The 25,322-nt window shown below is 33.0% G+C and overlaps 1 protein-coding gene across 14 annotated transcripts in view; it reads right to left on the minus strand.

Moving 5' to 3' along the window:
- LOC106461099 (acetyl-CoA acetyltransferase, mitochondrial-like) overlaps positions 1–25,322 on the minus strand; it is a 152,632-nt gene that overhangs the window by 55,870 nt on the left and 71,440 nt on the right. For all 14 annotated transcript variants that reach the window (XM_022387981.1, XM_022387971.1, XM_022387976.1 and 11 more), the window contains one exon: positions 17,430–17,543. In XM_022387981.1, the coding sequence (XP_022243689.1) occupies positions 17,430–17,543 (114 nt within the window). The remainder of the gene's footprint in view (positions 1–17,429; positions 17,544–25,322) is intronic.

Consider the following 25,322-nt stretch of genomic DNA (forward strand, 5'->3'; position numbering starts at 1 on the left):
GTTTTATTCAAACCTGAATTCATGCAATTGACAGGAATTCAACATTAGTTGTAGATAAAAATTATTCTTTGAAAGATTTGGCTACTTATGTAGTGATTTTTGTATGGTTTTTTGTATTCATCCCAAACCTCGTTTTTATACTTTTTGGCATTGTCATCCCTACATTATACTCAATTGTTGCTAACTTTTTTATTACTCGTTCCCCTCTTTTTTAGAAAAAAAAACATTTCACTGTAGTAGGTTGATATGTTGATATATGAACATTTGTTTTATTTTTATAATTCAATGGTAATATATATTGTTAATATATCACTTTTGTCAGTTTCTTCATTAAACTTGTAGAGTGACCTCAGATATTGATATTATAGCATTCAATTGGCTACACTAGGTTATTAATCATCACTGGTCATAATCTTAACTTCTTTGAACTTAATGTTGAGGAACCTACAGTAAGGAAAGAACATATGAAAAATGTATAGCTGTATCATCCGTATATTCATGTTTGCATTATTTTTGGCACTGCCATCCCTACATCATTTTACATTTACAAAATGTTTTTTATTACTTCTTTGCTGAAGTTTTTTGCCCAGACTGAAAGATAGTGTATTCTATGAATGTGTGTAATAAAATTTAATACTATATGTATTTCTTTTTTATTCCTTCACTTCATACATAATATAGAGGTTAGCTCCCAAAAGACACCAACTGTATAGCATACAAAGCATTGACTATATTCTACATTACAGTTATCTAATGTTCATATATTACTGGCTGGTAAGTCCTGTTTCACCATGTATTTAAGCTTTTTAATGGAACACCATAATTCTGTAAGAAAGCTAACTTCAAGGGGCAATGATAACATCACCTACACTAGAATTAAGGTTTCTTTTTTGTTTTTTTAGCTTATACTAAACACTATTGTGCTTAGTAATAGCCTGTTTCTAAGTGTTCTTAAAATGCTTTTCTGTCATACTAAAGCCATTGCAAAACCTTCACAAATTTTTTTGATTAGAATGGGAAAAGAAAAAAGAACGATGAACACATTGGCTCTTTAGCCAGTACCTAGTTCTCCATTTTAACAACACTTTTCAATGATATTAGGAGTCTCACAAGCTGTGAAATACTCGATAATGGCAATTAGGTGTTCAAATAAGGATGTAACTCAACCACAGCAGCTTTTTTTTTTCTCAGCCCATTCCTATATACTAAGCACTACTATGTTAAGTGATATATTATAAGTACTGTATCCCTCTCACTTATTTTAACTATTTATTACTTGATGCAGCCTCAACATAATGGTAATTTTAAAAAAAAACATAGAATGGAAAGTTCTTTGCTTGACACCAAAAAATGATATCTTTGCATAAAAATTTTTTATTTCAGTAAGAAATATGCAATTAATCTATATCAGTGGTTCCCAACCTTTTCACCACCAAGGACCCCTTTTATTTTATTTTTTCCTCACAGCCCCCATGTTTTTGAAAGATTCCGTCTACCCAACAAACTATTTTTATTAACTAATAATTAACTTGTTTTCCCATTTTTCACTGTCAAATAAAAGACATATATAACTGAGTGTGCAATTAAAAGAACAGCAGTATTAAAAAATTACTTGTTTAAAGAGCTGGTTAATGTTGCTTTATCGATACTATATTCCACATTTTTTCCCACGAGAATGCATCAAGGACCTTAGCTGAATTTTTAACGGCTTTTCTCACATACTTAGAGAGCCAGAAAAATTGTGACAGTTATAGAACAAACTCAGATTTTTACGTTGTTATTATTCTGTGTCTTTCCGTGCATTATTTAATTAAAGAACAGAGCTTACAAACCCCCAGTATTAACTTCGTGAACCCCTGATCTATATATTTACTTCTAGATCTCTAGCCATTTAGTCTCTTCTTCCTATCACAAGTTACACCTCTAAAGGTGATTTCAACTTATGAAGTTTGTGGCAATTTATAAAACTATAAATATATCTATAAAAGTAGCACTGCCAAAGCAAATCAACAATTTCTTATACAGCAATATCTATTTGTATAGCAGACCATTAAATTCCACTTTCTTGTGAACACATTCAGTGCTGTAATACAGTGATAAAATATATTGTACTTTATGGTTTGCTGTGTTCTGAATTTTTTGCAAAGCTACATGAAGGCTATCTGCACTAGATGTCCCCAATTTAGCAATTATAGACTAGGGGGAAGGCAGCAAGTAAACACCACCCACTGCCAACTCTTGGATTACTCTTTTACCAACAAGTAGTAGGATTGACTGGCACATTATAACATCCCCATGACTGAAATGGCAAGCATGTTCAGTGACAGGGTTTCAAAACTGTGACCCTCAGATTGTGAGTCGAGCACCTTAACCACCAGGCCATGGCAGATCTATACCTTATGGAATCTAATTTAACATAAAATATATCAATTATATCTCCACACCACTGGCAAAATAATGCAAAACTGCAGCAGGAAACACATATAGGGAGTATGTTCCAGTAAATAAAAGAATGCAAAAACACATCTGTTTCTCTTATTCAGCAGAGAGAAGCTAAACAAAACATGAACTAACACACCTAATGTTGCACTATCAGTTCTCACAATGTACATGAGTAAACACATTTGTTTCTCTTATTCAGAAGAGAGAAGCTATAAGAAACATGAACTAACCCAACTAATTCGCACTGTCTGTTCTCACAGTGAACATATGTAATACAAGTATAACCATCTAAAAATAGGTAATTGTGTGGAAACACACTTTAAAAATTGGTTTCAAACTCAAACATCACAAATTAATCTACATAACAGATGTATATAGACTACAACAAAACATGTAACTATTACTTTAGAAACAGTTATACTGATATTTTACAGCCAAAACAAATAGAACAATATAAGAGATGCTCAAAAACTAAAGAGACACTCAGTAGAGTGCATACCTCTGCCACACAGTGTTGATTATATTCAATTATGAAAATGTCTCCATATATCTGTTGTTATCAACAGACATGGACTATTTTTGACATGATAATAAAGAGTAATATTCTACATAAATCCATCAAGTTTAATCAAAAACTGATAATTTTTGACTGAGTTATAGAGCAAAAACAGTGTAAAAAAATCAGTCCTCGTATTAACGAATAGATTAATGGATTTTCGTGACCTTGACCCTCCAAAAATAATCAATTCTACGTTGGGTCATAGTCCAAATGCATACCAACTTTTGTTGAAATCCATTCAGCCGTTTTCCAAACATCTTGCTGATAAACACACAAAGGGTTGAAAATATAACCTCCATCCACCTTCAGTGGTGAAGGTAAAAATGGGATTTCCTTTCCCACTTGATGAATACACTAGGGCCCTGCTATAGCACAGATCTTACACCCCAAAATTTTCATTTAAATTTATCCTTTCAGCATGTATTTCCAGTCATTTTTGTGATGTGTCAAACATTCTTGAAGTACAGATGCCAGATAACAATCATAGCCACCTAACAAGCAATTCAATAAAATCCATGAAACTTTCTTTTTCATTTCATGTCATACTCTACATGAAAATACAAACTAGAAATCATTGTTTTTCTATATATATATATATATATATTGTTTAATATTGTGTTATGTTTTAAGAAAAATAACTAAATATTAAGGATTTATGAGTAAATATCAATAATAATATATGGATGTTCATAAGCACTTACACACTTTGTAAATCTATACTATTAAATTCCAACCATCTATCAAGTTTATTGGATCAGATCTAGACTGAGCCATATCATACATATCTTCTCAATTTTTATTACTTTAGACAATTATTGTTGCAATCACCATACTATAAACAAGTTGATAAATCCTCTTCCACAGTGTTCTCGAAGCCAGGAAGGATTACGATTAACACTGTGGGAAATTTTTAGTAAATGTGCTGCTTATTTGCTATCAATGGTGTCATATTACAGTGTCAAGTAAACAGTCTAATGGTAGGAACAGTGATTCATTGCTTTATGATTGGCAGGTTTCTACTTCAGCCACTAACAATAAAATAAACACAGGAAATAGATGTGAAAAGGTTTGAAGTACAGACTCTGAGGGGTATTACTTTGGAACTATGTGATCAATACTAAAAAGGATAGAACAGTACTACTCACTTCATTCTTTAAAGTTTTATGGCAGTTATGAGGGTGGTCAAATTGACACCTTATATAGAGTTAGGTTAGAAAAAATACCAGATAAAATAGTTACTGAGAAAGAAAATGGATGATATTGATTTAGGAGATTTTAGATAATATGCGTATGAAATCTGAAAATTTTCAGATGAAGAGAAATGAAAATATTTTTAATCTTAACATGAAAATCACTTTGCACTAAAAGCAGTCAACACTGACTCCATATATTCAGTTAAATTTTTAGGAATAATAATTAATTAAAAATTCTGATTTTTTGTCCACAAAAGACTTGTAATGTTTACTAAAGGCTTGAAAATTGCATGAAGATATACATGTTAAAAGTTATAGTATGGAAACTGATAGATATGTGGTTGGTGTAATCAACTGAGTCAGTAGAGAAAGAGTTAACTGCTGGATTACTGGTTATGCCTTCACTGTTATTTTAATAATTTTTTTATAATAAAACCTGTAGTCAGATTTAGAATCATCTTTGAGATGGCAGTCTCATGAGTAATTAAGGGGACTTAGCCAATGAAATTTATACATTGTTACTGAACACCATTTTTCACTGTGTAAATATGGATTAAATTTAGAATAGGGTCATCTGTATTTGTACTCATACCAATACAATGATCAAGGCAAAATCATGTTTACTGAATCATGAGAGAGAAAATCTTACACCACTGCCAAGAAACTGAAAAGTATTGACTAGTATCTGATTCTAAGGATATGTAAAGATGAATTAGTCTGATTTTTGGTAAACATTAAAGCAATTTACTAATAAGTAAAATATTACAGAAAGCTTTATGTTCAATAATGAAATGAGAGATCAATAATTCAACAACATAGTTTTAATACTGTGTACTGTTGATGTAAAATCACTTTACTTGAATATCTTACTTGAGAAGACTTTACATTTAACCACAGATTTAATCTATTAGAGAAATAATACAGTACTAAGTTAGCACATATGCCTAAAGAACTAAAAAATACTAAAAAGTTTATGAATAATAATGGATTCCTCAAAATATGGTTAATTGTGTCAACCTGGAAGTTCCCCTTTCTTAACCTGAAAATGTATTTCTGATAGATATTCACCTCCACACATACAACAGCTATACTCCTTGTGCACCTGCCAAAGAGATTTGCATTCCACTAGCCTTGAGATAACTCTCACCTAAATTCACATGTTTATTGTGAACTGCACTGCTTCTTGATAATGTCATCATGTGACAACAGCCCTTCACTAATAAGAGGGTGACACAACCTCCATGCACAGTAACTCCCCTGAAGCACACATTCTAGAGATAACTTCGTTCTTAGACAAGGCAATAAAAGGGTGCACCAGAAGTGGGGAGGTTGGGTAAAAATGTGTGAAGAGATGAGTATCTATTGAAAATACATTTTCAGATTAGGAAAATGTTAACTTCCAAAATGATACCTCACTTCTTCACACAGAACAACTAGAATTCCATATTCAATTGGTGGAGGGACTAGTGCAAAATTTAAATCTAGATACACTCCCTTTAGAAAGTGCCTGAAGAGAAAGCCTATAGTGTGAAACACTAAATGGATAGGGCTTCATAGGGGCACACTTGAGGGAGACTGCATCTTATCATTGACTAGGGTATACTCTTCACCCGGAATGTAAAGGGGAAAAAGACGAAAGGTCTCCAAGTGTCACAGGGATGGATGGAATTTGAGCATGAGCAACTGCACATAAGCAGTCTGTGAGCCAATATGTGTAGTATGTTGAAGGTGTGATCAAACTGTATGTAGTGTGCTCATCTCAAATCTATTGGACACTTTCACTACAGGAGGACACATGGACAGTATCACCATTGCCCTACTTCTCACCACATTCTGCTAAGCCTAACCAATGAGGATTTCTCTAACATCTACCACCTCAGCAGTTAGGAACTGGTTAGTGGCAAGGGTCTCCTGTGCTCTACTTGAAGGTGGGGAGAATTCATGTTGGGGAGACCCAGTGGAATGCCAAATCTCCATCAGCCCACCTACTGGAAAGGTGCTTTACTGGTGAGAGTGCAATAGGTGACTGTAAAACCTTCTACTTAAAAGCTGGTAAGCATGAGCCAAAGTGGAGCATGAGTGGACAGTCACTTTTCTGGTACCAGCTTTTTTCATGATATTCCATGAAATGGTAAGGTCTGAATCAAGCAACCTAGTAATTGTATTGTATACCACAAGGATACCTCTAGCATTCTTATGGAACAATCCATCTCAAAAGTGAGCACTGGTAGAGCCAGGGTGGATGGTTTGAGCACTTTCAATTATCCCTTTCAATTAACAATGTGGTCTTTGGAAAATAAGCATACCCTGGGAGGTAACACCAACCACCTGGTGGGATCCAAGAAAGGTAAAAAAGGGTCCCAAAAAGGTTTGGTTTGTTATGAATTTTGTACAAAGCTACATGAGGGCTATCTGCTCCAGCTGTCCATAATTTAGTAGTGAAATACTAGAAGGAAGGCAGCTAGACATCACCACCCACTAGCAACTTTTGGGCTACTCTCATCAACAAATAGTGGGACTGACTATCACATTATAATGCTTTCACAGCTAAAAGGGTGAGCATGTTTGGTGGGGAAGGGATTTGAATCCATGACTCACAGATTGTGAGTTAAGCTCCCTGACCCCCTGGCCATGCCAGGCCCTCCCTAAAAGGAAAACATATTTACCCTTCTCAAAGACAGTATGTAGATGTAGTGAAGAACAGCAACTGGAGTGAATTGAAACTCTGCAAAAACTGAAACAGCCAGATAATGAAGATAAAGGGAGACAGATGTGTGCAGATCCATCCACATGCCAGCCCTAAGGGGTGTCATCCAAGGTATGGTGAGAATAAGGTGTGAGAAAATGAGACAGTTTATGAATCTGATGCAACTAAAATGTGAAAAGATTATAACTAACACCAGCAGCCGAAGTGTTAGGAAGAAAGTTCTGGTCAAGTTGGAGGAAGAAACTACAGTGATGGAGAGGGCAGAAAGCATTGAAGGCAAAGACATCTGAATGACAATAACAATAGGCAAGAAGGAGAAGAAAGATAAAACAAACATGAATTAAACAGCTCAAATGAAGCCTGTGGAAGAGCATGAAAAGCATGGAAGTAGAGAAAAAACAAACAACAATGGAAATGCAAAATATAGAAGATAAAACCAGTAATCCAAGGCCAAACAACAAGTGAAAATGGCTGAAAGATGGGCCATAGTAGGATGGCCCAGAGGAAGGGAGAGGCAGATGGGTCAACATAAAAAAAATCAACACAAGTGATAAATAAACAGAGGTGAAGGATGACAGGAACATGATCAGAAATCATGAACAAAATGGATGAATGCCCCATGAGTTGAGTAAAGAAATAGAGCTAAAGGGAAGAGTATGGAATTGGAAGACCCTGGAGGACAAGATGATCAGAATATGTGAGAAAGTAACTGAAATGTTGACAATGGTCATCCACAGTCCATGGGGGAAAAAAAAACACTAGGTAGAAAAGATACTTTCCACAAAGAACTGAGGCATGATAAGAAACCAGCAGAAAGATGAGAGGTTGATAACCAGATGCTAGAACCCACTGATCTTGGGAACATAAAAAGACTAAAAAAAAACCAGGTGTAAGGATAAATACCCACTCAAAGGAATTCTTGGCCAACAAATCCAAGACTACATCCTTGAGAAGTTTAAGACAAAGGGGAATGGAGAGAAGTGAAGTGGAGAGATAGGTTGCAGGTGAGAAACTAAATAACTCATCTGATGGATGAAAATGGAGACCAAAAGTTGGCAAAGAAAGACACATGAGCCCCCACAGAACCAGAACTAACAAGATAGTCACAGACAAAATGAACAACAATCCTGACATCAGGCAGTGGGAAGGCTGGAAGTAGAAGGCCAGGAAACTAGGATGAGAAGATGAGACATAGCTTTAGCTGGCCTAGAAACAGGAACAGAATGTCAAAGGAGAAAGACAAGAAACCATACTAGACAATGAGGACTGATACTGGGCCACATCAGTATGAGTTTCCAGTGAGTCAAAAACACTACTAAAGAACTCTGGACAAAGAAATGGAGCCTGACAAAGATTACATATAGCAATGTGAGGGAGACATACACATGTTAGGAGCGAAACCCATCCCAACAGCAGAGGAACCAAGTAAGAATGGATAGAACACAAAATGAATTACAGATCAATGTAGTGAAAAGAAGAGAACAAATCTCTGAAGAAAATACTCTCTTGGAGTATCATGAGGTGCCTCAGTCAAAAAGTAAAGTGCTGAGAGGTAATTCAAGTGGGTAGTAAGAAAGGCAAGAGCATGTAAGGTGGGCAATGTAAAGGAAAATAAAAGTTTGAGGGGTTCATCCTCCAAATGGAAAGGTAGTCCAAAGAGTAGGAATCTAAGAACAGAAGCAAAGAATGGCTGTGAGTGGGAATAAAACAGTCAAGTAAACTATTAGGATGAGACATGTTAGCATGGATTTACAGTTAATAAAGAAATGAGACTACATAGACCCAAAAGTCAGGAGAAAAGAGGAAAACAAAAAGGAAAGAGAAAGAAAAGAACATACCTGTGAATTAAGGCCAAGGAAGAGAATACAAGAGGGAAGGTACTCCTCTATAAATAAAACCTGATGGCTGAAATAGCAGGTCAAATCTCTATCATCCTGATTATGTTGAAACAAGGGGAGAAGGAAAGTCAGCCCAATGGACAGGAAGAGGCGGCCCAGTGTGCATTAAGGAACAATGGCTGTCATGTCCATTATAGTCAACAAGCACCAGAAATCACAAAGACTCAAGTCTTGTGTTAGAAATATTGTCACTATCACGGGACAAATTAGATATTGTCAATTGAGAAGTTATAATGGGTAAGTAGAAAACAATTGTTTGGGTTTCTTTAATAATAAAAGAAATCAGTAAATCTGAAACAAATATAAAGTTTTTGTAAACTACCATAAATCTCATGAAATTGAATAAAAAGTTTAAAACATGTTTGTTCTAGATAGTTTGAAGAAAAATATGAAATTTTCACAAGGGCAAGTGCTTAGGGAGAGTTATTGTCCATAGAGGTTGTGTTGCCCTCCTATTGGTGGAGGGATATTGTCACACAATGACATCATCATGCACCAGCATAGTTCACATCAACCAAGTGAATTTAGATGAGAGTTAGCTCAAGGCTAGTAGACAGATGTGCAAGAAATATAGCTGTGGAAGAAATACTTGGATAGAGCTCAAGAAACCAAACAAAGAAAATGTGATGTTCCTAAATGATTGGTAACTGCAGTATTGTCTCGTATTGGTAAACAAATTGTAAAATAAGAAAATAAATAAACAGATTAAGCCCTAGAGCTTATCATAGATAACCTTAAGAATTATATTTTAACCAGCTTGTAGGATAAAAACTTTTTACATTATGAAGACAAAATACTGCTTGAAATTATCAATAGTAGTATATGAATTAATTTGTCCTAAATGTAACTCAGGGTATAAACAGTTAACCTTCAGACGTCTTCCAACATTAGTGAGCATATAAATCTAAAACAAACAGCCAATTAAGTATACAAAATCATGTACTGCATGACTGCAACATAGGTTTACACCACAGCTCATTCAAAATCATCACAAAAGCTAGGGACAAAAGCACCTACCTATAAAAAAGGTTCTTCTAATTCCTAAAACTAAGCTGCAACTGAACAAAATAAGCTTGGCAAAGAAACTTATATACAACTTTGAAACAGAAATGATTAATCCTCAATAAAATTGATTAATACTTGTTACTTTCACAAACTTGACAGCATATAATGATAAATATATATGATGGAATGTTAGTCTGAAAATAAAGTTGTATTGAATCACTCCCATATTCAAAAATAATACAAACAACTAGGAATAACATTTTTACCTGCCAATAAATTTTTGTCAACTTAAAATGACTATTTAATTACATGTACATCTAAGAAGTAAAAAAGACACGAAAACACTTCCCTATACATGGAATTTTACTGAAAAATTGTATGAACATTAATATATATAAACTAAAACAAAACAGAAAGAGATACCTGTATTACAACCTTGAGCACTATATCTTCTTCAAACATAAGTTAAATCTTTTTTTAATTCTCCTTCCTGAAATTAATTTTTCTAGAATAAAAATTAATATCAAAGAGGTGCTTACTTCTAAGATATAAAAAGCCATTTCTTGATGAATTGATTTCATGCTATCAAAGAAACAAGTGACTAAAGATCTGAATGTCATTGACACAGTGCAGAGCATGTGTCAACTAACCCTTAATTCTGCACTCTTCCACACGTTGCATTGCCCTTGCATGAGGAGGACATATATAAGCTCTGCTGTTCCTGCATAATTGCACTTGCAGTTATGATGTAAACCACTTATATCTTGGTTCTGGGTGGGTGGATGAGAATATATTTCAGAGATAAGTACCTGTTTGAAATTCATGTTAAATCTAAAAACATAAAATACAAAAATAAGTCAGATTACCCAAATTGATATGGAGAAGGGAACTGGAGAGAATCATAAGGACCAAATTTGGGATCTCAGGCAAGAAGGTAATAATCTGGACTACAGCAATTAAAAATGTGATCAAAACAGAGTTGAATAGAATCAAGAACTAGAATGGATTCATTGGAAAATGAGTGGACCAAATGAGGATACTCAGAAAATGCATTCTTCTCAGCAAGATACCTCCTCACACTCATTACCCTTTAAATACATAAAAAAGGGGAGTGAGGCAGTACGTAGTTACCTGTAAAATCATCACATTCTCAGGTCACAAGTGGTGGTATAACAGTCAGTCATGGTCAGATTGCAATTAATTGTCCTGTACATGTAGTGGAAGGTTTTTGAAGAAGGAGTAGACCAGTAATAACTAATAACTGGACAGGATCCCACAGTTAAGGGAGGTCGAGACACAAAATTAGTTTATTCAGTGGGTAGTCACATAGCTTTAAGAAAAACAAAGCAGTAAGGACATGGTATGTAACACAAAATGAAAACAACCTTCATTAAATCAGTACACACAAAATACAATATGTATACTTATGTTAGGAAAATGAACAAACAGTTGCTTTCTACTGAACTTGTAAAATGACTAACTGGATGCTTTCCCTCAAGATGTTTACCCACCAAACAACTCACTTGAGATTCTATGTAGTAATGTTTAAAGTTGGCCCGGCATGCCCAGGTGGTTAGGGCACTCGACTCGTAATCTGAGGGTCGCGAGTTCAAATCCCCATCACACCAAACATGGCAACCTCCGCCTTTGCCTGGTCCCAAGTCCACGATGAGAAAGGAAGAGGGTTGGGCACGGGGCTAGCAACTCCACCCTGTAAAAACCAACCTAGCTACAAGAAACTGCAACAACAACTTCCACTGAGAGGTGTTGTTGCGGCCCTATGTTCCACTGGGAGTTTACAGGAATAAAAAAAAAAAAGTTTAAAGTTAATGCTTCTTACTTAATGGATGTACCAATAGTGACTATGAATACACATGTGACTGGTCATTCTCCTTCAAATTAAAAGAGGCCTTAGCCTCTAGATATCATCTGCCCTAGCTGCAAAGAACACTCTTTGTCTACATTCGTGCATAATATGCAGTGTTACAGCAATACACCTGGAAGCAGAGTTGGTGTTATCTTTAGAGAACAACAAGGTAATAAAGGCAGCCAGAATGAAGTCAACTTAATAATTTTATGGACAATGTGATATGTGAAAACTGTCTAGATTTAAAATAGAATTTTTTTTAAAAAGTCTACATTAATATAAAAATGAAAAAAACACTCAGTATACTTGCATACCAAAACTAAAATAACATTAAAAAAAAAAGACACCTGAAAATGCGGAAGAAGATGTTCTCATAGTTGTAATGGGACTGGTTCCCCATGAAAAAGTTGATCCTCTCTATGGGGAAAAACTGATTAACTAGAAAAAAAGTGTTACAATTGTTAACCCCTCAAAATGAGACAGGTTCAAATGTGACCAAGTTGAGAATGAAGGCAATGAACCAGTGAAACTCCAGTAAAGCAAAAGCTAAAAGAACAAGTGCTGCCCAGAATTGCAGATGAAAGCTATCATTTTTGAATTGTTTGTGTGAACTAATACACAATGGTGATGTAAAAGGGGCAGGAACTAGAGACAAATGTGAAAAACAGCCCAACATTCCAACATTTTGAAGTGCACTGTTGAAGAACCAGGACAATGCTGATTCCCCAAACACAACACCTCAAACAAGGAAGTAACTGTGAAATGATAAAAAGTATTTAGGATGAGGAAGTAAATATCCATCTGTAATAACTCTTGATTCAACCAAAACTTGAGAGGGTGATGGAAGAAATAGGCATTCTGCATAACAACAGATTTCAAGTCAGATACCATTGAGAAGCAAGGTCCCATTGGAGGTATCACATTGAGTGCATCTCAAGAGAAACACTGTGAAATTAAGCCATTATCCCCAAAGCAGAAAGGATGTCTTTGGCAGTAGGTGTTGAAGACAGGAGTATGTACACTAGACTTCTTGAACTGTGATGATACAGTATTTCATCTGCATCAAATACTGTGTTAATACTTAAAGTAGATAAGGACACTCCACCCAAGAGATGTAGCATGGTGGGTGATCAACTGAGACTATGGTAACTGGCACAAGCAGGAATGTTACTGTACACAAACATTTTTATCACTGACAGTGAGATTGCATAATAGTATTGTACCATTCAACTATCTCAAGTGTCAAGTTTCTCATTTTGTTCTTAGATAATATTGATTATTACTTTAAGTAAAAACTGTTACAGTAAACCTTTTTCCAAAAATACTTATAATTTTTATTCTGGTATGAACATAGGACTTAGATACAGTGAAAAACACACATCCTCCTTACTTGACCACACTTGCACTACACAATTAATAATTAACATTTCAATCAAAAGAGCATACAGTGTACTGAAAACCCAGTTTCAAACCCAAACTAAGACTATGAATCAAATTCTATTAAGCTGTTCATGATCATCTTTACTTTCATTCAATTATTTCCTTCTCTAGAAATTATTTTTTGCTTGGCATGCTGCAAAATTTCCTTGTATATTACTCAGATATTGGATGCATTAAATTATAAATTACTAGGTAAACAGGACAAATTCAATTATTCTCTGGGACAAGTTCAACTGTTTGTACAAAGATTTATGGATACAAATAGCATCCTATTCTCTGAAACCCTTACATATTCCAAATTATTAGTTACTGTCAATTAAACATTCTGGTTTCAAAACTTTTTCAATTTGATATTTTAACAAATTACTGATATTATATAGCGACATCTGCATTTGTATTTAAATGGGTTTTCCTTAACTTCCACTGGTAATATTTTACTTGACTTTTGTAGATAACCCCTACCCAAGCTGTACTTCTCATCATGATGTGTGCTACAGGCAATGCTTAATGATGCATATTTTGTTTGATAATTATTTGAATAAATAAGTACATATATGAAATAAAAACTCACCAAAACTGTGTAAATATGTTTTATATTTGAACTACCAGGCTTTGTTGAAATAGTTAAATTGTTTGTTTTCACTTTGACATCTTTCAAAGCTTTCCAACACAAACATGTCAACTATGTAACATATCCTGGATATTGTGTTCCTTCTGTGACAACCAACATGAGGGCTATTTTATTAATATACTGAAATTTGAACAATCAGTATAACTTATTTAATGAAAACAGTCTATCTCTAAATAATAATTTATTAAAGACACTTTAGTTTTAGTCTGTAGTAAAATGATCGTCCATAACCAAGACTTAGGAAGATAAAAATAAATGTTGTCTAGAACTCATATTTCATTCAGGCATCGGCCTACCTATTATTTATGTAATCTATTGAGACAGCCTTGATACTCCATGATAATTAATGGTGAACAAAAAAGACTGATGTAGACAAAACAATATTTATGCATAAGATATGCATATTCATGTTTTAAATATACCAGAATTAACCTGTATAGGTTTTTTGCGGTTAATGATAATTTATTTTTTCACCATCTGTGTCTTGGAAGCATCACTGAAATCACATGAAATTCCCCATCTTTCACCAGATTTAGCCTGTGAAATGAACTTCCCTAATGTTTCCTGGACTGGGAGCGCAAAATATAAATTTCACTGACTTTTTCAGTTCCCCTGAGCTATGTGAACATGTAAAATACAAACTCACCTGATTAATAACAATGGAGATGACAGTGGACTACTAAGTAAGTTGGACATGATGGATATACGTTAAGTAAGATTATATGAACTTCATAACTCAAGGATTAACTACAAGAACACAAACAATTACAAACAGCATGAAGCAAGATGTAGATCTGATAAGGAAAAAATAATCAATATTTGACACAGATTCTAACTCGGGTAACTAAATACACAAGAGATAAGCAGTTTAAACTACCTCATAATAGAGGAAACGGGAAAACTCCTGAGCCAAAGAATCGTGATATGATATAAATTATCTGTTTGGGACATTCATAATGTACTTGTGCATGAGATATGGCTGTGTACTGCCCTCACTGGGCACAAACAATAACAATTTTTCATTTATAACTCTGACAACACAATTAGAGAAATTGTCCTGACTTTCTAAATTAAACAAAACTGAACTTGGTAACAAAATTCTATCCAGATATGAACATAACAATTACTAGGAAATACAAGTTAAATTAACATTAATAGCATGTATGCCAGATGGACAATGAGAGATGAAAAAAACATCTTTCAAGACTGGAGAGAAAAAAAAGAGTGTCACAGAAAGAAAGCAGAGGAAGATAGACCACTTTAGGTAAACAAAAAGGAAAAACTCACGTATGAGGTTAAAAACAACAAACAACACACCACACTGGTGTACAACTGGGCTGGGATACAACTTCTTGCATGTATCTTTCTGTATTGGTCATGGTGCCAGAAGTTGACCTATGTTCCTTTGTTTCCAATGCCATTATATACCAACAGATATATTCGCATAGTACCAACTGCTCAATACATTCAGTATTACTTATTTTAATAGTATACCTTGACAAGACAAAAGTTGAAATAATAAATCATATTATGTATTACAATAAAAGGTTTTTGTGTGAATGCTCAAAATTAAAATCAATGTACATGGATTGTTAACCCTTTTACAATGTGTTTCAAACTTAGATCATAAAAACACCAAACAACACACTGTTTACACCATATGAAATACAATTTTCATTTCACTTGATATACAGTTAAGTACACTGTGTGTATGAGCCCGACTGATATAAGTGATGATACTTCAAAGCATACAAGAATATATCATCAGAGAAGAAGCCCAATACCCAAGATCTTTTGGAAAGTGGACTTTCCTACACCCCCCTCTGGAAAAAAAGTCCACTTTTCAAAAATGCTCATGGTGTTTTGGTTTATTTTGTGATATAGCTCGTATCAGTCTTATTATGATGTAATATCACACACACAGTACTATTAGATGTCATGCTCTGCCAGATAAGCTGTTCAACACCCTATGATTTGTTGTCTGATAAACAAATGGCATAAACAGTGTTTTGTTTATAATCTTGTATGTTGTAGTTTAGTTCTAATACCAAGCAAAAAAAAGTGTTATTGGAAGCCACATGCAACAAACAAGGTACAATGTAAATGTTATCATACATTTTTCTTACTAAAGTCTTGCAGATAACTCTTGTAATTATTATCAGCCTTACTGTAATATTACTAATAGGAAGGCAATAACCTTTAAGAATTTGCATTCCCTTATCAGTATTTTACCAATAAAATTCACTAATAAAATATATCAACTGATTTCCACCCCTCTCCAAGGATCTTTAATATGCTTCATTTTACACCCCTTTAATATGTTTTCTGTATATAATTTGTGACTAACAATTCAAAAAGTCATTTCTAAATACTTGATATTAAATATAGGCAAAATCAATAATTAAGCCTTGTTTGATATACTATTCATGTCAACATTTACAATATAAATGTGTACATGCTTAAAAAATTCAACATTTTTACTAATATCTTGTAATATTTTAAGGTAGGTGAAGAACTTGAAGTTAGAAATATCAGAGCTAAGACTTCCTTGATTTACCATTAAAGAAACTATGCATCAGAAAGCTGCAAACTATATTTTTTCTTAATCAATTTCAATTCTTTATAAATTCTATGAAGGCAGTTTTCCTTTAAGGTTCACTGCATTGTGAATTACACTTTCGATCAATAAATTAGAGTAATAGTATAAAAAAACTCAAAACTAAAAAAGGACTTTTTTTTTGTAGAGCATTTCAAATTATTAAATGTAAATAATGCAAAGATTAATAAAACATAAAATACCAAAATTCTGTATGTTATATTAGAGCAATTTTGGAGCTTTACCACACCATTACAGTCCATTTCACCATGTCCAGTCATACACTATATGATGATTGTGTATCTTAACAATAACCCTGTTGTATAGTTGTAAAGCAGTCATGTCTAAAGCAAACACCCCTTTGTGCACTTCTCAATAATCCATCTAGTGTACAAGGATGATCTTTCTCAGAGCTTGTTCTAATGGACCAATCAGACAGAAATCCATAACAATGTATACAGTGATTTGACCAGGATGTCTTTATATGGAATAGCATAAATACTGATTTCATTCTCCAACTGTTTGAGGTAGTCAACGAATGAAGAAGTATGTCATAGAAGAATGTACATGAGTTATGTTGCTTTTCCAGATAAAATCCTTTTTGATTATACTTTTTGTGTACTGTTGCCTGGTGCATGTGGATGGCTTTTGTCACTGACCTTTGTGTTCTTGGATTCTTAAGGCTGGGGTATGACTTCTTGCATGTCTCTTTCTGTATTGGTCATGATGTCCCAAGTTGACCTATGTTCCTTTGTTTTCCAATGCCATTAAATACCAAAGGATATCCACATCCTTGATCTGAACACATCTTTATGACTTAATAGCATGAATATTTTATGTTGAAAAAACTGTTACATACCCTTCCAAAAGCAATAATTTTTTGTTGGCATCACACTATCTACAAAACAAACAATGTCAAAATGTAATTCTGATACATTCCATCCACTGTGAATTTATATCAGTTGTAGTTGTCAGCTTAGTATAACATACTCAACCCTGTATTAAATTCCTGCAGTAGTAGGGCTATTTAAGATAAGGTATTTTAAGACCATAACATTACTTACAGAGATTATCAAATAGAGTCAACTTACCAACGATTTTTGCCAGAGGTTTAAGTTTAAATCTTTCTACAGCTTCTCTTGTCATTAAAACACATGCAGCAGCACCATCACTTAAGCTGCTAGCATTGGCAGCTGTAACCGTTCCTAATACAACAGAACATTGTTAAAATACATAGTACCAACTGCTCAATACATTCAGTATTACTTATTTTAATAGCATGCCTTGACAAGATAGAAGTTAAAATGATACATCACATCCTGTATTGCAGCAAAAGTTTTTGTGTTAATGCTCATAAATTAAAATTGATGTATAGGGATTGTTAAACCTTTTACAATGTGTTTTGAACTTAGATCATAAATGGCAATACTTCTGTTTATGTGTTTCACTTGTGAAAGAAACCAAAGAAACATTTTCAAAAAAATTGAGTTTTATAATCATAAAAATAATATTTAAGCAAACCTTTAGCTAAAACAAAAAAATACACAAATTAAACAAGTGCAGTAATTAGGTGAGGTTTGAATTCTCTATTTAGTTATTTAAATTTGCTACACAATGAAACTTATCTTATTTTTGCAATACCTAGGAAAAATAGAATAATTTTTTTTTACATTTTAGGCTAAGTGTAGTTTCTTAAATTTCATCAAATTATGCTCATTTTTAAAGTGATGTCTTTAATTTCTTGCCTTGCAGCATATATGAGGCAAACATAATATAATTTTATGGGGAATACTGACATCATAATGGAAAATTAAAAATAAATTATTAGTCAAATTAATGTACATATTATATTGTCTGAATTAAACTTTCATAGCATAAAATGTATTACAGACTACAAATAAGGTTCCAGTCAAAATTTGACAGCATTGGTAAAACTTTAAAATTTGTAAGTTTAATTTATTTTTATACAATCAACTCATCTTTACATATGCCTAATGGTAATGTGTTTCTGCACATTGGTGAATTTAAATTTATAAGTCCCTTTAAGGTAAATTATATGACCTCATTGACCTCACTCATGTAAAAATTGCACACTAGAATATTCTTAAACTCATTGTCTTTCTATAAACATATGCTAAACTTTTGCAAACAGTCAGGTTAAACAGAGTACCTTTTGAGAACCATGGTATGATATATACCCATGTGTTTCTACAGTTTGTTTTTTAAAAACCTACTAATATTTTGTTGGCAAATGGGACATACTAGAGAGCAAGAGAGAGAGAAAAAAAAAGAGAGTTTAGTTGATGCAAGTCCTCTTGCTGTACTGATTAATTTGGTAGCTTATTTAAAGTTTAAGGTAAAACTTCATGTGATACCAGAGTTAAAACTGTTTAAATAAGATGAAAGAAAAAACAGGGCATTACAGTTATATATATAGATAGTCTCTCTGGCTTTAACTTTTGTAGATTTACCACACTAATCATCTAAAACTGCACTATATTGGAAAACTTAACAGACACGGTCTGATTTAATTATGTCTTGATTAGTATTATTACGATAGTGGAAGCCACATGACGCTAGTAACATGTCATGATATTCTCGAAGGTTCTTGAATGCTCGAGTGCTTGCTAGATGTGCAGTATTCTTGTATATATATGAACCAGACAATGAATTGAGACAGAATTGCAGACAGACAAAGACGGACAATTGAGTCAAGCGAGGTAGTAAGTAAGTGCGTGAATCATTCGTTGTGAATTATAGCGTGTGTTTAAGTTAAATTGACTGTGGAAATTAAGTGTATTGCAAAATTGTATTGAGAAAGAATAAACTAGTTTTTATTTAAGAAAGGACTTGTATCGCTGAAGTTTTTCGGAAGGAATTTTTACGGGAAATGAACAAAGACCAGAGACGTAACAAATTGGTGTCAGAGAGTGGGACAAAAAATTTTAATTTAGTTGAAGCCTTAATCTCATTATATATATTTTAAAACAAGTTATTATATTTGCAATTATTTTTTCTTTCTAGACCTGTTTGGCCCAGTCATGAAGCAGCACACACAGGTCCCAGAAACTTTCATCAGGTCAACGGCACTGCCCTTTAACAACCCGCCCACATGGTGGAAATCTTCCAGTCGACATCTGTATGCTTTCCACTGTGAACATGGGTTGTTGAATGGCTGTGATGTCGGCCTGGCTAAGTTTCCATAAGGAGCTTGTAGTTAACACTGAATGACCCTACCACAGGTTGGGGTGATCAAAGTGTGTGTTCATAGGGGCAGGTTCTAAATACATCAGTTTTTTTTTTCATACTTCATCAACTAATTCAGGTTCAGAGCCAGAATCATCATCAGCTTGTACAAGGTTAAATTTTCTCTTCAAGTGTGTAAACACTGGAACAATTTGATGCTATTTTGGGTCTATTTTCTCATAAAAATTTAACAATTTTCATCTGGAAATATTGCTGATGTTTTCAATTACAACATACACATGATGATATAGAATGCCTTTTAGATGCTATAAATAAATAGTCACATAACTGCTACTGAAGTTCTTCTCAAAAACATTTATTTCAAACATCGTTACAAACCAACTTCAACATTTCTCTCAACTGTTTCATGACAAGTACGAGGGTAAACCACACACATTCAACACACCATTATAAACTTCAAACAGAGCTCTTGTCAAGTGTTCAGTTTATTATTCTAATGATTTGCCAAACATGATATATAGTGTTACATCACATCGTAACAAATGAGGCATATGAGACTGGTTAAAATATTTTTAACCTTGTATGCCCAAGAGCACTGATTTATGCCCCAAATCGTTCAAAATAATTAAAATATTGATCATAGATGGCTACATTTCGCTGTAATTACAGTGGGAAAGTTTTACAAATTTCCAAAGACTGCTGTTTAGCTATAGATGGCACTTATTTGCAGCCTAAAACATATTTTGGATTTTTCATAAAATTCTCTTTAAACTTAAATAAAACAATTTAGTAGAAATAATTAAATGTTACAGTTCTATATAAAAATAATTAAATGTAAAAGACTCTGAATAACTTCTCTATAATGTTGTTAATTCAGTGATGCAATTTTGCTCTGGAGCAATAGAAAAAACCCTTCCAGACATGACCAAGAGACTGCTCAACCTGAACACCAAGATCTGTTTCTTCCATAACACTTAAGATTATTCCCATCCAAATTACACTCATAATTAAAACTGTAATATCCTAAATGCATTAGGTTGCACATATTGTACTTAAATGTAATCTACCATTTACTCGTCAAATAATCAAAATCCTTTTGTAAAGTAGCAGCAGTCTCTTAACAGTCGGCAACATCCAAAACCTTAACATCTGAAACAAGTAATTTATTGTCTTTTCCTTTATATATGTCATTGATGTGAATCAAAAAGAACAAAAGTCCTAAAATTGAGCCTTAAGGTACACCACTTTAATTCAGTTTGACACACAACAACCCTCTGTTTTCTTCCATCTGGAGAGTTTTATATCCAATGAGCCAACCTATATCTATATAAATCATTTTTTTAACAAGCCTTTTATGTGGAACCTTGTCACATTCTTCCTGAAAATCCAGATACACGAAATCTACACCATACTCTCATCTACATAAACAGTAACCTCTTCTTAAATCAAAGAATGTCAAAAGATTAGTCAGGCAAGATTTTCTCTTGGTGATACCATGCTGACGATACAACAAAATTTTAAACTTTGTTAAATGACTTTGCAAAGCATCTTTTTTCATACATTGAAAACCTTTTCCCACCACTGATGTAAGACTAATAGGCATATAATTACAGGGACACTTTTTTATCACTTCCCTTAAAAACAGCAGTAATATTAGCCAACTTCTAATCTTCTGGAAATATATCCAATCCTTAACCTCTTTTTAAAACCCTTGAGTAAATATTATCCAGTCCAGATGCTTTATCATTTTTTTAAACTTCCAAATTTTTCTTATCAAGCTCATAATTAACTAAATTAATGTGATAATCTTTTTCAACCATATTTCCATCTAGCAACTGTTCAGGTTGAGAAATATTGCTTAAAATTAAATTTTCCTTAGTAAAAACTGTGCATGTCAGTCCCAAATAAAACCCAATCATTGCATTTGTCATACCTCATAAATTATAAACATATAAAATTTACACTTCTGGTAACAACTGTACTCTGGTAATAAATAATAAACACTAAATTACTTAGTTATTCTCAGACTCTGAGTAAATACAAATAGCCTATTGAAAACACTGTTAAGCCTAACATCAGATTTAAATATATATTAATAGTATTATCTTATCACTACCTCAGTTATATTCTCACTAAAGTAATTAAGTTTACCTTTAGTTTACAATAAAATTAAACAAATAACTAATCTTCAGATTACACGCCTATATAGATATAACAATAATACAATTTTTTTAGCCTGTTTTGTAACTTACCAATAACTGAATAAACGTAAATTATATTTCATAAGTTATACTTTAGTTAATAATACACTAGCTAAGCCAAACTAGATTAAACTTAAAATGTATTAATATTTATTATTATACTGTAATTAAATCTAACCCTGTTTTACCTTTCACTTACATAACTTGCTTTTCTCATCTAAATTATGACGCAATAATTCTATCGGCCATTAAACAATTATTGAATGAATAAAACTTAATAAAAGTACGACGAAATACCATTTATATCATGAATTAGGCTTAATACAAACATTTCACTGCATTGCAAGGTTAGTGTTAGGCCTAGTATACTATGGTACTGTACTACTACACTCTAGCCTAGCACGGTGGTGATACTATTACTACTACTAGTATTACTGGCACCGTATGTTTCTTCAAACCAATGAATTACACATTTTTGAGACTAGAATATTTAACTTAATACATTCGTATTATTAAAGTTTGTTGTCTTTATTTACTTATTAACACATACCAATCCAAAGAGATAAAGTCGTCATATAAAACTTGTACAATGTCGAAACAAAAATTGCCAACGTTCCAATATCGAGCAACGAACACGCTGAGAAAAGTGAAACCGCCTCGGTGCAAAAAGCTAACAATAACCCTTGTTCAGCACTTGGATAACCTGAAAAAAAAAAGTTAGTTGTGTAACGATTCACCAATGAAAAGTTTTTACATGGGTAAACAGGATATTTTGTACAATTGGATTTTAAATACATAATATTATAAATAATTCTTCATCTGCATTAACATTCACATCTTACCAATTATTTTCCACACGATAATAATACAAACAACATATTTGCCTACCGCGCATCTGCATTGCACGGTATTAAAATAGGTCCCCAATCATTTATAACTGTAAGCTATAAAATTGTTCTTTTTGTATTGAAATGATACAACAGAATGTAAAACAATTGGAATTTTTGAACCAGCATTATCGAATCCAACAATTTAACATGATGAAGTTATGATCACTTTAATTTTTGTACTTTTTAGAATTAATATTGTTCTAAGCTATATTTTCCATTTTTTACTTCGGATGTTAGCTAAACGGCGCATGAAGATCGGTAAGACTGTAGGCGTAGGACTAGAAAGCTCTAAATTAAACGTCACGAAAATCTAGTAAATTAGAGGAATATCGAGAGACAAGACAAAATTATAAAACGAGAATCAGTGTTTTGCTTTCAACGAAGAACTTCAGCCATACTTTTCTTGTTTATTTTGCTGTTCGAGCTGCCACTGTTGCAAGTTTTCTTGCCACTGCTATTGTCTCTTTTCTTGTTTATCTCCTCGTTCTTCTTGTTTCTTTTGCTGTTCTTGTATTGCTGCCATCAAATCTGCTAAGCTGTAGTTTGATTTGCCACTTATCGTTTCCATCTTCTTTTAGCTTGTTTTAAAATATATAATGAGATTAAGGCTTCAACTAAATTAAAATAGCTTGTTTTAAAATATATAATGAGATTAAGGCTTCAACTAAATTAAAATTAGCTTGTTTTAAAATATATAATGAGATTAAGGCTTCAACTAAATTAAAATAGCTTGTTTTAAAACAGTGTTATCTTATCCCTTCACTGATTGAAGAAACATAATAGTGTTATCTCATCCCTTCACTGATGGAAGAAAACATGGCAGTGTTATCTCATCCCTTCACTGATGGAAGAAAACATGGCAGTGTTATCTCATCCCTTATTTGATGGAAGAAAACATGAAAATGTGTTATCTTATCTCTTAACTGATAGAAGAAAACATAGCGTTAAACGTTGATCAGCTAAAAACATAAACTTAGAAAAGATCAATCTTAATCATACCTTGTCACTATACAGGTTCTTTTTGATCCTCGGATATTCATAAACAATATTGGTGTTTCAGTAGGTCTTTCTAAGCACTTCCGGTAGCTAGATGGATTTCCACGGCCTAACAGTTCTAGAAGAAATATAAGCAATAGTAATAAATTATTATAGATAATAATATATGCTGTTACTATGAATAAACAGTGTTAAATAATCCTCATCATAATTCTGGTAACACAAGTATAATTAATACAAATTACACTTCAACTTATTCAAGTTCACACCGGAACAACTGTTGTCAAATAATGTCTCAACCAGCTGGCTTGAATAGCCCTGGTCCTATTCAGTAGTGGATATAGCAGATTTAGTGTGGTTAACGTATTGTTATACATTTATTTGCTTCCACCCAGTTTAGATTTGTGTTTAGTTTAAAATTAATATGTCATGGGACTACTTTATGCACTGTTGATATTTATTTCCAATTCAAAATACATCAACCATTTCATTAAATTTTACCAAGTTGTGTATTAATGTTTTAGTATAATAAAGAGTGTTTGTTCTATAAGTAGGACACATGTAGTTTTATTGTTTGTGAGACTAGAACCAAAGTAACCATACACACAAACATTTATAAGTAAGGCAAGTACTTTTTTATTGATAGATGTGAATTTATAACCTTAACCGTGTCTTCTAATACCCACATGTGTAGACCAGTAAATAAAGATAATGCTGTATAACCAGATCTCAACATTAACTTCTTAAGTCACAATCCCATGGCTTGTCATACAGAATTTCTTTAAATAATACAATAACAAGTATAAAACCCAGAATTTGTTCTTGTATCTTTACTTCCTAAAGTTAATTTGCAAATATTGTGAAACTTGTAACTGTTATATTTCCATGGTAGAAATTAAAAAGTTACAATAAATTTCCAGTCACTAAATAATATGAGAGTAAACCTTTATTCTACGTTTCAACTCTATGGTACAGTTTAGTTGATGTTATTATTGTAGAACACCATAGATGACACATTTTCAAAAAATGCTATACATAATAATTACAATAATAATATAAAAATTTGCTATTGTTTTGGCAATCCAAAGAAGTTAAATTTAAGCTATTTTAATTTAGTTGAAGCCTTAATTTCATTATATATTTTAAAACAAGCTATTTTAATTTAATTGAAGCCTTAATCTCATTATATATTTTAAAACAAGCTATTTTAATTTAGTTGAAGCCTTAATCTCATTATATATTTTAAAACAAGCTATTTTAATTTAGTTGAAGCCTTAATCTCATTATATATTTTAAAACAAGCAATTTTAATTTAGTTGAAGCCTTAATCTCATTATATATTTTAAAACAAGCTATTTCAATTTAGTTGAAGCCTTAATCTCATTATATACTATGTTTTCTTCCATCAGTGAAGGGATGAGATAACACTGCTATGTTTCTTCAATCAGTGAAGGGATAAGATAACACTGCTATGTTTTCTTCCATCAGTGAAGGGATGAGATAACACTGCTATGTTTTCTTCCATCAGTGAAGGGATGAGATAACACTGCTATGTTTTCTTCAATCAGTGAAGGGATAAGATAACACTGCTATGTTTTCTTCAATCAGTGAAGGGATAAGATAACACTGCTATGTTTTCTTCAATCAGTTAACGGATAAGATAACACTGTTTTCTTCAATCAGTTAAAGG

The sequence above is a fragment of the Limulus polyphemus genome, unplaced genomic scaffold (assembly GCF_000517525.1).
Source record: "Limulus polyphemus unplaced genomic scaffold, Limulus_polyphemus-2.1.2 Scaffold897, whole genome shotgun sequence".
Classification (NCBI taxonomy): domain Eukaryota; kingdom Metazoa; phylum Arthropoda; class Merostomata; order Xiphosura; family Limulidae; genus Limulus; species Limulus polyphemus.